The sequence below is a fragment of the Oncorhynchus nerka genome, linkage group LG7 (assembly GCF_034236695.1).
Source record: "Oncorhynchus nerka isolate Pitt River linkage group LG7, Oner_Uvic_2.0, whole genome shotgun sequence".
Taxonomy (NCBI): Eukaryota; Metazoa; Chordata; class Actinopteri; order Salmoniformes; family Salmonidae; genus Oncorhynchus; species Oncorhynchus nerka.
Window position 1 is genome coordinate 83,500,299 of NC_088402.1, and position 15,783 is coordinate 83,516,081.

General features: G+C 44.6%; 1 protein-coding gene across 1 annotated transcript; it reads left to right on the top strand.

Moving 5' to 3' along the window:
- Nucleotides 1–6,289: 6,289 nt before the first annotated feature.
- Nucleotides 6,290–13,475, top strand: LOC115118612 (acrosin-like). The gene is made up of 4 exons (XM_029647290.2): nucleotides 6,290–6,486; nucleotides 8,384–8,661; nucleotides 12,941–13,083; nucleotides 13,239–13,475. The coding sequence occupies exons 1-4, from the start codon at nucleotides 6,290–6,292 to the stop codon at nucleotides 13,473–13,475; spliced, it is 855 nt and encodes a 284-aa protein (XP_029503150.2).
- Nucleotides 13,476–15,783: the final 2,308 nt, after the last annotated feature.

Below are 15,783 nucleotides of genomic sequence, written 5' to 3' on the forward strand. Positions count from 1 at the left end.
GCAGGAATAAACTATAGACAATGAACACACCCTATGGACAATATACCACCCCTACCTTGTGTTGTGCCAAAGTAGGGGTGGTATACAGAAGATAAGACATATTTGGTGAAAGACCAAGTCCATATTATGGCACAACCATCTCAAATAAGCAAAGAGAAACAACAGTCCATCACTACTCTCGTTGTAAGTAACAAGACATTTTCCCAGGACATAGACATATCTAATATTGGCAGAAAGCTTCAATTCTTGTTAATCTAACTGCACTGTCCAATTTACAGTAGCTATTACAGTGAAAGAATACTATGCTATTGTCTGAGGAGAGTGCACAGTTATGAACTTGAAAAGTTATTAATACACCAATTAGGCACATTTGGGCAGTCTTTGTAACGGTATTCCTGTGGTGAAGTAGAGGCGGACCAAAACGCAGCGTGGTTATATTGATTCATGTTTAATAAAAAAAGATAAACAGGAACACTACAAAACCAAAAACAGCCCTATCTGGTGCAAAACACAAAGACAGGAACAATCACCCACAAACACACAGTGAAACCCAGGCTACCTAAGTATGATTCTCAATCAGAGACAACTAATGACACCTGCCTCTGATTGCGAACCATACTAGGCCGAAACATAGAAATACCCAAAACCTAGAAAAACAAACATAGACTGCCCACCCAACTCACGCCCTGACCATACTAAATAAATACAAAACAAAGGAAATAAAGGTCAGAACGTGACAGTCTTGATATAATTTTTTTAACAGAAATGCACATGCATTGCCAAAATCTAAATGCCAAAATCTAAATTGCACCAGGGCTGGAATAATATATTATGGCCTTACTCTTGCATTTCAAAAATGATGGTACAAAAACAATTAAATAAACGGTTGGTTTTTTCTTTGTATTATCTTTTACATGATCTAATGTGTTATATTCTCCTACATGAATGTAACATCTCCACAAACGTCAAAGTGTTTCCTTTCAAATGGTATCAAAAACATGCATATCCTTGCTTCCGGTCCTGAGCTACAGGAAGTTAGATTTGGGTAAGTCATTTTAGGTAAAAATTGGGAAAAAAGGGGTGGATCCTTAATAGGTTTAAGGCAGGAAGGTCAGCCAATCCGTACAATTTAAAGAAATTTAAACGTTCTTCAAGTGCAGTCGCAAAAACCATCAAGCGCTATGATGAAACTGGCTCTCATGAGGCCCGCCAAAGGAATGGAAGACCCAGAGTTTCCTCTGCTGCAGAGGATATGTTCATTAGATACCAGCCTCAGAAATTGCAGCCCAAATAAATGCTTCACAGCATTAAAGTAACAGACACATCTCAACATCAACTGTTCAGAGGAGACTGTGTGAATCAGGCCTTCATGGTCAAATTGCTGCAAAGAAACCACTACTAAAGTACTAAAGGACACCAATAATAAGAAGAGACTTGTTTGGGACAAGAAACACGAGCAATATACATTAGACCTGTGGAAATCTGTCCGATGTTTGGTTCCAACTGCTGTGTCTTTGTGAGAAGCAGAGTAGGTGAACGGATGATCTTCGCATGTGTGGTTTCCACCGTGAAGCATGGAGGAGGAGGTGTGATGGTGCTTTGCTGGTTACACTCTCAGTGATTTATTTAGAATTCAAAGCACACTTAACCAGCATGGCTACCACAGCACTCTGCAGCAATAAGCTGTTCCATCTGGTTTGCGCTTAGTGGGACTATAATTTGTTTTTCAACAGGACAATGACCCAACACACCTCCAGGCTGTGTAAGAGCTATTTGACCAAGAAGGGGAGTGATGGCGTGCCGCATCAGATGGCCTGGCCTCCACAATCACCCAACCTCAACCCAATTGAGATGGTTTGGGATGAGTTGGACCGAAGAGTGAAGGAAAAGCAGCCAACAAGTGCTCAGCATGTGGGAACTCCTTCAAGACTGTTGGAAAAGCCCTCCAGGTGAAACTGGTTGAGAGAATGCCAAGAGTGTGCAAATCTATCATCAAGGCATAGGGTGGCTACTTTGAAGAATCTAAAGTCAAAAATATATATTTTCATTTGTTTAACACTATTTTGGTTATTACATGATTCCATATGGGTTATTTCATAGTTTTGAGATCTTCACTATTATTCTACAATGTAGAGAATATAAACAATGAAGAAAAAGCCTGGAATGAGTAGGTGTGTCCAAACTTTTGACTGGTACTGTATATTCAGTTAAGTTAGATCTTTAGAAAGCGGCGAGGTGCTGCTCTTACTGTAACAAAAATGAATGCTGAAAAGATATTATCATTACCATCACACTCTTAGAAAAACCCTTCTTGGTTCCGGGTAGAACCCTATTGGGTTCCATACACATACACACACACACACACACACACACACACACACACACACAAAACTGCCCCGTCATCAATATTTGAAGTCAATATTCTTAGCGTTTTTTTGTGACTCTCAAGCTCATGTCATCAAGCTGTCCAGAGTACAGGTCTGGTATACTCGTATAAGGACAATTCACACAAACTACAAATGATGCATTCTATGGCCTACATATTCTGTAGAGGGTTCATCTAACCTCTGAACCAAGACGGTCAGGGAGGATGAGCCCTACATCCAAAATGGGCCTATCATTTATCATGTATAAACCTGCAAATATCGAAACGTCCCGCTAACATATTGCAATGAATAACGTTGTATAAATCTGACGATTTAAAATTAAATATTAAATTCAACCAACGATAAAAACGTAAATGTCAGTGTTTTGTCCTCACACTGCATGCTCGTTCACTGTAGAGCTTGTTGTATAACTGTGTTGTTTGCATTGACACAATATAACTAAATACAGGGATTGACAACGTAACCAACCTTACAGCCCGAAACACTTCTAACAGGTTAGAATAGCAACAATATTGCAGCCTAAAATCAGAGATAAGAGAAAGAAGGGGAAAGGGATTGGAATGAAGTTTTCACTCCCTCGTCTCGCGCTGCTCATGGGCGCTGTCCATTTCAGCACCACAAGATCGAGAGGCAAGCGAAAGTAGTGGCTCAAATATCTTGTAAAAAAAAAATCCTTTGGAATGCAAAATCAACATGCACACTATTTTTCTATTGATTGCTTTACTCCGAAAAAGTATTGTATTGGGGCGTTAATGATAACAGGACAAGCTATTTGGGCAGAAATTGATTTTAGGATCCAGGCCATGAGTCTAAAGTCATAGGCTACATTAATACTAACAGAGATATGGGGCTGCAGGTGTCGTATAATCCGATAATGGAATATGTTATATGTTCCGTTGATTAAACAAACACAAGCAATATCAAAATGCACATGTTGTTTTAGGCTACGGCGTTTACTTACCTACGTAAATGTTACCACACTGGCTAATGTAAGATTAGGCTAGCCTATGCATCAGCATAACTTCTATAGCAACCATCCCTCATATTATATTCTTGCTTGGACACAGTGGGACATAATACGAAATGAACACATTTTCTGTAATTGTCTTTCATCGGGTGGCGGTGCACCGGCCCAGTTTTATGTAACCATGCAGCTCTTACTGTTAACGACGATGTCTCACCCGTGGCCAAATGGCCTTAGGCTACTACAAATGTCCTTACTTCACATAATGACAAACATTTTCCAAATATAGCATGGGATACACATTCGGCGGCATGGTATGATGGCAAATGGCAATCTATATTCTGTAATGAAGCATGCAGATCTCAGTGTGTTGCACCAGAACCTGCCATATTCCTGGCAGTCGATGGCCCTATCAATTTCAGGCTACTATTGTTTACTACAAACTCAATGAAAACAATCTCCCTGCCAAAGACGTGCACACTAGTTCAGTGTATCGTTGTTATCTAATCTGATTTTCACTGGAGGAGTAATACCCGTAACACCGGCAATCGAGTACCACTGAATGTTTTGATGTAGAACAAAACATGTGTTTTTATATCGATCATTCTACCGTTGCCAATCTTATCACAACGTCGGTTTGTAGACTTACTGTACATAATACGACAAATTAACCATCGTGCACAGATATTGCAATGTACGTGTTTAGCACCAGCCTACCCAAAAGTGCGGCGCATCACAGCCTAAGAAACACAACGAAATGCTGCAGTGGGTGGTTTCTGTATTAGGCTTTTAGGCTGTTATATTTTCCCACCGTGCAAAATGTCCCATCTCGAATACATAGTCCTACCTTATCGCCATCAACATGGTAGACTCAGGAAACTCGGCTCCAATTGAAGGAAGGAGATGTGTAGGCTACCACACCCGTAAAGCCATGTCGACCACCTGATCCACCTGATCGATACCAGGCTATGTGTATGCAACGAAATTACAATGGTTGTAAGGTTCTTGCTTTGATGATCAATTTTGAGATGAAAGGTTGATGAAAAAGACTCGTGGAGGATAGCAGCATAGTTTCAAATGCTCTTCTGGCACCACAGAAAACACCCCAACATGTTAGAATAGGCTCGATTAGATGGATGAGCATTTTGGGGGGAAGGTGGGGGAGAGAATGATCTCGTCAGGCTACTGACGCCCATTACCATACATTCGTTTGGACAATATTTGCAGCGTGTCATAACTACCACGAAATTCAATCAAATTTAAGCACAAAATCATATATTGTTGTTTGATAATCATAATTTAAAAAAAAAAATCGTTGAGTTTTTGAAGCTGTCAAAATTGTGGCCATCCTCTTCTCCTTATAATTTTTCCTACTTGTCTGAACAATATTATGGCTAGCTCAGTGAAGGATATTAGCAATATATCTATTAAGCTTAAATATAACGGGAATCAGGTTGAGGCTAAGGCAGCCAGCCAATTCAAGCAAAATAAGAAGATGCTGGTCAGAGAGCAGCTCTGCGACATTTCTATCAGGTTATTGACAGACTATAGAACCAACCAATTCATCAAAACATGCAACCATTTTAGAAAAAGCTAAGAATTGACCTACTTTATAAGCATTTACAAGGAACCCAGAAAGGCGTTGCTCTACTGCAGATGTCGAAAAGATTCGGGAGAAACTGGGATTGTCGCCATATTGTTGCTGCTGCCTCAGTGCTTGCAGCTACTCTGGCTGCATAATTGATGACACTCAGCAGAAATATAGGGGAGTGTCGGCAAATGCATTTTACTGAAGAAATCAGTGACCACCACCACCATTCATTTGTGCGTCAAAACAGGCCTACTGTACATGTTAACACAATAAAGAGGTGAATTGTTATCTAACTTTTGTTCAAATACCTCGACAAGAGGTGAAATAGTTAAAAATACTAGCCTGTAGGGCGTTCAGCACAGGCACAGCAACTGAATGGGCCATATCAGCTGACCATTGTGGACCACTTTTTCCAGTCTTGTAAGATTTATGATATGCCGTTTAGGCTACTGTAGACCTACATCGTGGCCAATGTAGCCTAATGAGTTGTTGGCATACAATAATGTTTTACTGTCTGTAAGTGATCATTAGGCTACTGATGTGGGCTACATTGATGGCATGAGACACTGCGTAAATTGGGCCTAAAATTCGTTGCAAATAATTATATGCAAAATCTGAAATTATATTGTAGCCTATGATAGCCGGTATCAACATTATCCCAGTCCCTAGTTATTGATAAGTGACCTCACACACAGCCTACAGTAAAAAAAGGTGACCAAACTTTTTATTACGTCACAAAGCCGACACCTCTTTGCTTTGGAACAATACATGAATGAATCAATCAATGTTTGGAGATCCACCAATCCACCTGCCAGTTTAGTCCACCTATATGTTCCTCACATAAAGATGGACTTTAGGACATTTGGAATCTTTTTACAATGTGCCCTGTCCATAAGTGTATTGTTATCTGAAGTTTCAGCACAAGGAAGTAAGTCCTAGATCAATACCAGATATATCATGAAAAGAATTGTGCGCAACGGGCGCGCTAAATGTAGCCAATAAGCGATGACGCGAAAGCTGATTCCAGCCTATTGAGGGAGGCTTGTGCTACGGGCTGGCACATGCGCAGATTAAATATATCGCTGGAACGCCGATTAAGTCGTTCACATGTCCTAATAATTCGAAACCAGGTGTTTTAATCAGAAAACCAGGTGTTTTAATCAGTATATGTTTACTTTGATATTGACCTTACATCCATTATGATAAGCAGAGTAAAGGGTGTTTACTTTTGCCATACTCGGCCTACCGTGATAATCAGTTTCATATGTGATCATTAGTGCGCATGCTTGACCTGCATAACTTTCAACTGAAACTTAAATTTACATTCTACATTTTCATTATTCTGCGATGGTGATGACAGCATGCGGACAGCGGCCATTGGCAGACGCTCCAGGAGGGTCACGTGTTGTTGGAGGGCGCAATGCACCTTTGGGTGCATGGCCTTGGCAGGTCAGCGTGCAGGTGAGGTCCTGGCACCTCTGTGGTGGGACCATCCTCAACAGCCTCTGGGTGCTCACCGCTGCACACTGCTTCACTATCGTTCCGTGAGTCATCTATATAACCAAGAAATAAATCACATGAATAGCCTATATTAAATCTACATAGGCTACCCAGCCATCACCATGCCTAATCATACATACCCAGCCATCACCATGCCTAATCATACATACCCCGCCATCACCATGCCTAATCATACATACCCAGCCATCACCATGCCTAATCATACATACCCAGCCATCACCATGCCTAATCATACATACCCAGCCATCACCATGCCTAATCATACATACCCAGCCATCACCATGCCTAATCATACATATCCAGCCATCACCATGCCTAATCTTACATACCCAGCCATCACCATGCCTAATCCTACATACCCAGCCATCACCATGCCTAATCATACATACCCAGCCATCACCATGCCTAATCATACATACCCAGCCATCACCATGCCTAATCATACATACCCAGCCATCACCATGCCTAATCATACATACCCAGCCATCACCATGCCTAATCATACATACCCAGCCATCACCATGCCTAATCATACATACCCAGCCATCACCATGCCTAATCATACATACCCAGCCATCACCATGCCTAATCACACATACCCAGCAATCACCATGCCTAATCACACATACCCAGCCATCACCATGCCTAATCACACATACCCAGCCATCACCATGCCTAATCATACATACCCAGCCATCACCATGCCTAATCATACATACCCAGCCATCACCATGCCTAATCATACATACCCAGCCATCACCATGCCTAATCTTACATACCCAGCCATCACCATGCCTAATCCTACATACCCAGCCATCACCATGCCTAATCATACATACCCAGCCATCACCATGCCTAATCATACATACCCAGCCATCACCATGCCTAATCATACATACCCAGCCATCACCATGCCTAATCATACATACCCAGCCATCACCATGCCTAATCATACATACCCAGCCATCACCATGCCTAATCATACATACCCAGCCATCACCATGCCTAATCATACATACCCAGCCATCACCATGCCTAATCATACATACCCAGCCATCACCATGCCTAATCATACATACCCAGCCATCACCATGCCTAATCATACATACCCAGCCATCACCATGCCTAATCATACATACCCAGCCATCACCATGCCTAATCATACATACCCAGCCATCACCATGCCTAATCATACATACCCAGCCATCACCATGCCTAATCATACATACCCAGCCATCACCATGCCTAATCATACATACCCAGCCATCACCATGCCTAATCATACATACCCAGCCATCACCATGCCTAATCATACATACCCAGCCATCACCATGCCTAATCACACATACCCAGCCATCACCATGCCTAATCATACATACCCAGCCATCACCATGCCTAATCACACATACCCAGCCATCACCATGCCTAATCATACATACCCAGCCATCACCATGCCTAATCATACATACCCAGCCATCACCATGCCTAATCATACATACCCAGCCATCACCATGCCTAATCATACATACCCAGCCATCACCATGCCTAATCATACATACCCAGCCATCACCATGCCTAATCATACATACCCAGCCATCACCATGCCTAATCATACATACCCAGCCATCACCATGCCTAATCATACATGCAAAAAGATAAAGCCAAACAGGTAGAATCACTTGAGATACATAATTGAAAGTGTCACTGATAAAAAATATTTTCTTCAATTGCTTATAGGCTTAATAAGACAAAATTATTTAACTTAGAAATTACATTGCAGTGACAGATACATACTTTCGCATCCTTCAATATTGCATTTTTCCTTCTAGTCAGTAAACGATGGAAAAAGCTGCTGATACTCTTCTGCTCAAAATAATAATTTCTGTTGTTTAACCCCCCAACTACTTTTGCTGTGTCCAGACCCCATAGGAGGTCCAGTCTGCGCGTGGTGGCAGGACTCAACGTGCTAACAGAACCAGGGCAGTACTCCCAGCGCCGCTATGTTGTAGAGGTCAGAGCCCATGAGAAGTTCCACCACCCCAGCTACTCCAACGACATAGCTCTTCTGCGTCTCAGCTCTCCACTGGATTACACAGACTTTGTCCAGCCTGTCTGTACAGTGGAAGACGAGATGGAGGAGTTCAACTTAAACCTCAACCAGTGTTTCATCAGTGGTTGGGGCAGCACTTCTTTCAAAGGTTTGTGTGGGATCGATTAGGAAATGACAACACAATATGATACAATACAACCGTTATTAATCAAACTCTAACATCGGAAACTGGCCTCCTGCTCTGCTCTCAACCCCCCGAATAACACAAACACATCCATTTGAGAGGACAACAGGTTCAGCCACAGTGCAGCACCCCTGAATGAAGAGAAGTTTAGGTGTTGAGAGCCTTAGCCTGGGTACCAGTTTGTTTGTGCCATTGTGATTGCACAAACATTTCTGGGACCAGGCTATGAGGGTATAACAGTGCTGAATGTTGAATTTAGCAGTAGATGAATACAGCATGTTTTTAAATTTATTTTTATTTCACCTTTATTTAACCAGGTAGGCCAGTTGAGAACAAGTTCTCAATTACAGTACAATTGCGACCTGGCCAAGATAAAGCAAAGCAGTACGACACAAACAACACAGAGTTACACATGGGATAAACAAACGTACAGTCAATAACACAATAGAAAAATCTATATACAGTGTGTGCAAATGTAGTAAGAATAGGGAGGTACAGCAATAAATTGGCCATAGTGGCAAAAGGAATGCTTGTTGCGAAATAGGAAACTGATTCTAGATTTAATTTTGGACTGGACATGCTTAGTGTGAGTCTGGAAGGAGAGTTTACAGTTTAACCAGACACCTAGGTATTTGTAGTTGTCCACATATTCTAAGTCAGAAAAGGTCCAGAGTAGTGATGCTAGACGGGCGAGCGGGTGCGGGCAGCGATTGGTTGAAGAGCATGCATTTAGTTTTACTTGCAGTTGGAGGCCACTGAAGGAGTATTGTATGGCTTTGAAGTTCGTCTGGAGGTCTGTTAGCACAGTGTCCAAAGAAGGGCCAGAATTATACAGAATGGTGTCGTCTGCGTAGAGGTGGATCCGAGAATCACCAGCAGCAAGAGCGACATCAATGATGTATACAGAAAAAAGAGTCGGCCCAAGAAATTGAACCCTGTGGCACCCCCATAGAGACTGCCAGAGGTCCAGACAACAGGCCCTCCGATTTGACACTCTGAACTCTGTCTGAGAAGTAGTTGGTGAACCAGGCGAGGCAGTCATTTGAGAAACCAAGGCTGTTGAGTTTGCCGATAAGAATGCAGTGATTGACAGAGTCGAAAGCCTTGGCCAGGTCGATGAAGACAGCTGCACAGTATTGTCTTTTATCGATGGCGGTTATAATATCTTTTAGGACCTTGAGTGTGGCTGAGGTGCACCCATGACCTGCTCGGAAACTAGATTGCTTAGCGGAGAAGGTACGGTGGGATTGATCTGTTTGTTGACTTGGCTTTCGAAGACCTTAGGAAGGCAGGGTAGGATAGATATAGGTCTGTAACAGTTTGGGTCTAGAGTGTCTCCTCCTTTGAAGAAGGGGATGAACGCGGCAGCTTTCCAATCTTTAGGGATCTCAGACGATACGAAAGAGAGGTTTGCCTTTGCTAGCAATAGGGGTTGCAACAATTGCAGCAGGTAATTTTAGAAAGATTCCAGATTATCTAGCCCGGCTGATTTATAGGGGTCCAGATTTTGCAGCTCTTTCAGAACATAAGCTATCTAGATTTGGGTGAAGGAGAAATGGGGGAGGCTTGGGCAAGTTGCTGTGGGGGGTGCAGAGCTGTTGACCGGGGTAGGGATAGCCAGGTGGAAAGCATGGCCAGCCGTAGAAAAATGCTTATTGAAATTATCGTAGATTTATCAGTGGTGACAGTGTTTCCTAGCCTCAGTGCAGTGGGCAGCTGGGAGGTGCTCTTATTCTCCATGGACTTTAGTGTCCCAGAATTTTTTGGAGTTAGAGCTACAGGATGCAAATTTCTGTTTGAAAAAGCTAGCCTTTGCTTTCCTAACTGCGTGTGTCTATTTGTTCATAACTTCCCTGAAAAGTTGCATATCGTGGGGGCTATTCGATGCTAATGCAGTACGCCAGAGGATGTTTTTGTGCTGGTCAAGGGCAGTCTGGAGTGAACCAAGGGCTATATCGATTCTTCGTTCTACATTTTTTGAATGGGGCATGCTTATTTAAGATGGTGAGGAAAGCACTTTTGAAGAATAACCGGGGATCCTCTACTGATGGAATGCAGTATCTTTCCAGATTACCGGGGCCAGGTCGATTAGGAAGGCCTGCTCGCTGAAGTGTTTTAGGGAGCGTTTGACAGTGATGAGGTGGTCGTTTGACCGCGGAGCCATTACGGATGCAGGCAATGAGGCAGTGATCACCGAGATCCTGGTTGAAGACAGCAGAGGTGTATTTAGAGGGCAGGTTGGTCAGGAGGATATCTATGAGGATACCTATATTTACAGATTCAGGGTTGTACCTGGTAGGGTCCTTGATCATTTCTATAAGATTGAGGGCATCTAGCTTAGATTGTAGGAAGGCCGGGGTGTTAAGCATATCCCAGTTTAGGTCAACTAACAGTACAAACTCTGAAGATAAATGGGGGGCAATTAATTCACATGTGGTGTTCAGGGCACACATGTGGTGGTCAGGGCACACATGTGGTGGTCAGGGCACACCTGAGGGCTGAGGGGGCTCTATAACAAGTGGCAACAATGAGAGAGTTATTTCTGGAAAGGTGGATTTTTAAAAGTAGAAGCTCAAACTGTTTGAGCAGAGACCTGGATAGCATGACAGAACTCTGCAGTATATTGCAACTCCCCCCCTTTGGAAGTTCTATCTTGGCAGAAAATGTTGTAGTTGGGGATGGAATTTTTGGTGGCCTTCCTAAGACAGGATTCAGACACGGCTAGGACATCAGGGTAGATGGAGCATGCTAAAGCAGTGAATAAAACAAACTTAGGGATGAGGCTTCTGATGTTAACATGCATGAAACCAAGGCTTTTACGGTTACAGAAGTCAACAAATGATAGTGCCTGGGGAATAGGCGCGGTACTGGGGGCTACAGGGCCTGGGTTAACCTCTACTTCACCAGAGGAACAGTGAAGGAGTAGGATAAGGGTACGGCTAAAGGCTATAAGAACTGGTCGTCTTGTGCGTTGGGGAAAGAGAATAAAAGGAGCAGATTTATGGGCGTGGTAGAATAGATTCAAGGCATAATGTACCGACAATGGTATGGTAAGTTGCGAGTACAGTGGCGGTAAACCTAGGCATTGAGTGACGATGAGAGAGGTCTCGTCTCTGGAGGCACCAGTTAAGCCAATTGAGGTCTCCGCATGTGTGTGGGGTTGGACAAAAGAGCTATCTAAGGCATTTTGAGCGGGGCTGAGGGCTCTACAGTGAAATAAAACAGTAAGAAGTAGCCAAGACAGTAGTAGACAAGGCATATTGACATTAGAGAGGCATAAAGCAAACAAAGGTGTTGATCAGGAGAGCTAAGACAACGGGTAAATGGCGATGAAAGGTCAGTTTGGTACCTACAGGACCTGAGTTCGAGGCTGGGGCCGACAGGTAAACAAAATGAGGTACCGTGTTATTGAAACAGTCCAGGGGGCATCAGCTGTGTAGCCGAGTGATCATAGGGTCAAAAGAGCAACAATAGGTGAGTCAGGGTGTCGTTTGGTAGCCACTACTACGCTAGGCGAGCAGAGGACACAGAGTTCATAAAAGCTAGCGGGCTGGGACTAGTAGATGGTTCTTCGACGACATCGTAACATAATAGCCCGCTGAGACCACATCGGACAATTACGTCGGCTGTCCAGTCGTGATGGATCAGCGTGGCTCCTTGTCGACAAAGAGTCCAGGCCAATTGGCAAAGGAGGTATTGTAGCCCTAGAATTAGCTGGTATATGGGCCTAGCTTGAGGCTAGCTGGTGCTTTCTTCGGGACAGAGGCATTAGCTAACAGTAGCCACTTGTTTGCAGCTAGCTAGCTGCGATGATCCGGTGTAATGATCCAGAGCGGCAGGAATCTGGTGATGTGGTAGATAGAAGCAGTCAAATATGCTCTGGGTTGATATCGCGCTGTGCAGACAGGCAGGTGTTGTCTGAGCTAAGGCTGGCTGGCTGGCTGATGACCGAGAAAAAAGTGAATACCGCTAGCCGTGGCTAACAAAGACTAGTAGCTAGTTAGCTGGCTAGCTCCTGATAGAAGTTCCACGTCCAGGAATAAAAATAGCAGATCCGTACCACATTGGTTGAGGTGGGTTGCAGGAAAGTATATTTAGTTCGTAGATAGAAAGTGAGATTAAGATGTATACGAAAAAGACTATTGCTATTTACACGGGATAAAACGCAGGGTAAGACAAAGACAAACACACACGTCTTACTGCTACGCCATCTTGGAACAATGTGTGTCTGGTATCTCTTTAGGAAAGCCAATGGACACACTGCAAGAAGCTGAGGTGGAGCTGTTTGAGCGAAATACTTGTAACCAGATCGACTGGTACAACGGTTACATCAAGAATGGCATGATCTGTGCTGGCTTTGAGACCGGGGGGGTCGACACATGTCAGGTGAGGTGGCCATTATGTCTGTGTCCAAAATGGCACTCAATTCCCTTTATACTGCACTACTTTTGACCAGAGCTCATGGAAAATAGGGTCCCATTGAATAAACTTGTGTTCGCCATGATAATACCATAAACATACTCTGTTTTCACTGCATGAAGGGAGACAGTGGAGGTCCACTCCAGTGCTTCAGTGAGGATCAGGAAAAATTCTACATTGTTGGCGTGACAAGTTTTGGGGATGCCTGCGGATTGCCTAAAAGACCCGGAGTGTATACTATGGCCAGCAAGTACTCAGCCTGGCTGAAGACAACTCAGTCAAGATCCCTGTCAGCCGTCTGTCAGCTAGATAACCGTTTCATCTTAGTCCTGTCCAGTGTAGTTTCTAGACTTATCTGAATGAGGTGAACTGCTGAATCTAGTCCAGTGTTTGACATAAACTACTCTCTCATGGATGGTCATTACATTTTGATGACTTTACATTGTCAATAGTTCTGTCACTTCTCAGGAGTAGCCTAAATAAACCATATTATTCAAAGGCTCTGTAGGCTATATTTGATGGGTCATTTCAACAATTTAATGACAGGATAAACCTGTGAAATGCCAAAAGGCTATTGTTTCCACTGTCTTACTTTATCATAGTAGCCCATTAAAACATTAGCTAGGCCTTAAGGAACATGAAATTAAATGTTGTAGCATACTAATAATTTCTTGGGCAGCCGAGCGGAAATGGAGGAAAACTCGCCTCCCTGCGGACCTGGCATCCTTTCACTCCCTCCTCTCTACATTTTCCTCTTCTGTCTCTGCTGCTAAAGCCACTTTCTACCACTCTAAAGTCCAAGCATCTGCCTCTAACCCTAGGAAGCTCTTTGCCACCTTCTCCTCCCTCCTGAATCCCCCCCTCCTCCCTCTCTGCAGATGACTTCGTCAACCATTTTGAAAAGAAGGTCGACGACATCCGATCCTCGTTTGCTAAGTCAAACGACACCGCTGGTTCTGCTCACACTGCCCTACCCTGTGCTCTGACCTCTTTCTCCCCTCTCTCTCCAGATGAAATCTTGCGTCTTGTGACGGCCGGCCGCCCAACAACCTGCCCGCTTGACCCTATTCCCTCCTCTCTTCTCCAGACCATTTCCGGAGACCTTCTCCCTTACCTCACCTCGCTCATCAACTCATCCCTGACCGCTGGCTACGTCCCTTCTGTCTTCAAGAGAGCGAGAGTTGCACCCCTTCTGAAAAAACCTACACTCGATCCCTCCGATGTCAACAACTACAGACCAGTATCCCTTCTTTCTTTTCTCTCCAAAACTCTTGAACGTGCCGTCCTTGGCCAGCTCTCCCGCTATCTCTCTCAGAATGACCTTCTTGATCCAAATCAGTCAGGTTTCAAGACTAGTCATTCAACTGAGACTGCTCTTCTCTGTATCACGGAGGCCCTCCGCACTGCTAAAGCTAACTCTCTCTTCTCTGCTCTCATCCTTCTAGACCTATCGGCTGCCTTCGATACTGTGAACCATCAGATCCTCCTCTCCACCCTCTCCGAGTTGGGCATCTCCGGCGCGGCCCACGCTTGGATTGCGTCCTACCTGACAGGTCGCTCCTACCAGGTGGTGTGGCGAGAATCTGTCTCCTCACCACGCGCTCTCACCACTGGCGTCCCCCAGGGCTCTGTTCTAGGCCCTCTCCTATTCTCGCTATACACCAAGTCACTTGGCTCTGTCATAACCTCACATGGTCTCTCCTATCATTGCTATGCAGACGACACACAATTAATCTTCTCCTTTCCCCCTTCTGATGACCAGGTGGCGAATCGCATCTCTGCATGTCTGGCAGACATATCAGTGTGGATGACGGATCACCACCTCAAGCTGAACCTCGGCAAGACGGAGCTGCTCTTCCTCCCGGGAAGGACTGCCCGTTCCATGATCTCGCCATCACGGTTGACAACTCCATTGTGTCCTCCTCCCAGAGCGCTAAGAACCTTGGCGTGATCCTGGACAACACCCTGTCGTTCTCAACTAACATCAAGGCGGTGGCCCGTTCTTGTAGGTTCATGCTCTACAACATCCGCAGAGTACGACCCTGCCTCACACAGGAAGCAGCGCAGGTCCTAATCCAGGCACTTGTCATCTCCCGTCTGGATTACTGCAACTCGCTGTTGGCTGGGCTCCCTGCCTGTGCCATTAAACCCTACAACTCATCCAGAACGCCGCAGCCCGTCTGGTGTTCAACCTTCCCAAGTTCTCTCACGTCACCCCGCTCCTCCGCTCTCTCCACTGGCTTCCAGTTGAAGCTCGCATCCGCTACAAGACCATGGTGCTTGCCTACGGAGCTGTGAGGGGAACGGCACCTCAGTACCTCCAGGCTCTGATCAGGCCCTACACCCAAACAAGGGCACTGCGTTCATCCACCTCTGGCCTGCTCGCCTCCCTACCACTGAGGAAGTACAGTTCCCGCGCAGCCCAGTCAAAACTGTTCGCTGCTCTGGCCCCCCAATGGTGGAACAAACTCCCTCACGACGCCAGGACAGCGGAGTCAATCACCACCTTCCGGAGACACCTGAAACCCCACCTCTTTCAGGAATACCTAGGATAGGATAAAGTAATCCTTCTCACCCCCCTTAAAAGATTTAGATGCACTATTGTAAAGTGGCTGTTCCACTGGATGTCTTAAGGTGAACGCACCAATTTGTAAGTCGCTCTGGATA

Bases quoted from the DNA above. Each gene is read 5' to 3' on its own strand.
- LOC115118612 (XM_029647290.2), top strand. From the start codon at position 6,290: ATGGTGATGACAGCATGCGGACAGCGGCCATTGGCAGACGCTCCAGGA. The intron at 6,487-8,383 runs GTGAGTCATCTA...TGCTGTGTCCAG, and splicing joins CACTGCTTCACTATCGTTCC to ACCCCATAGGAGGTCCAGTC. The intron at 13,084-13,238 runs GTGAGGTGGCCA...CACTGCATGAAG, and splicing joins GGGGGGTCGACACATGTCAG to GGAGACAGTGGAGGTCCACT.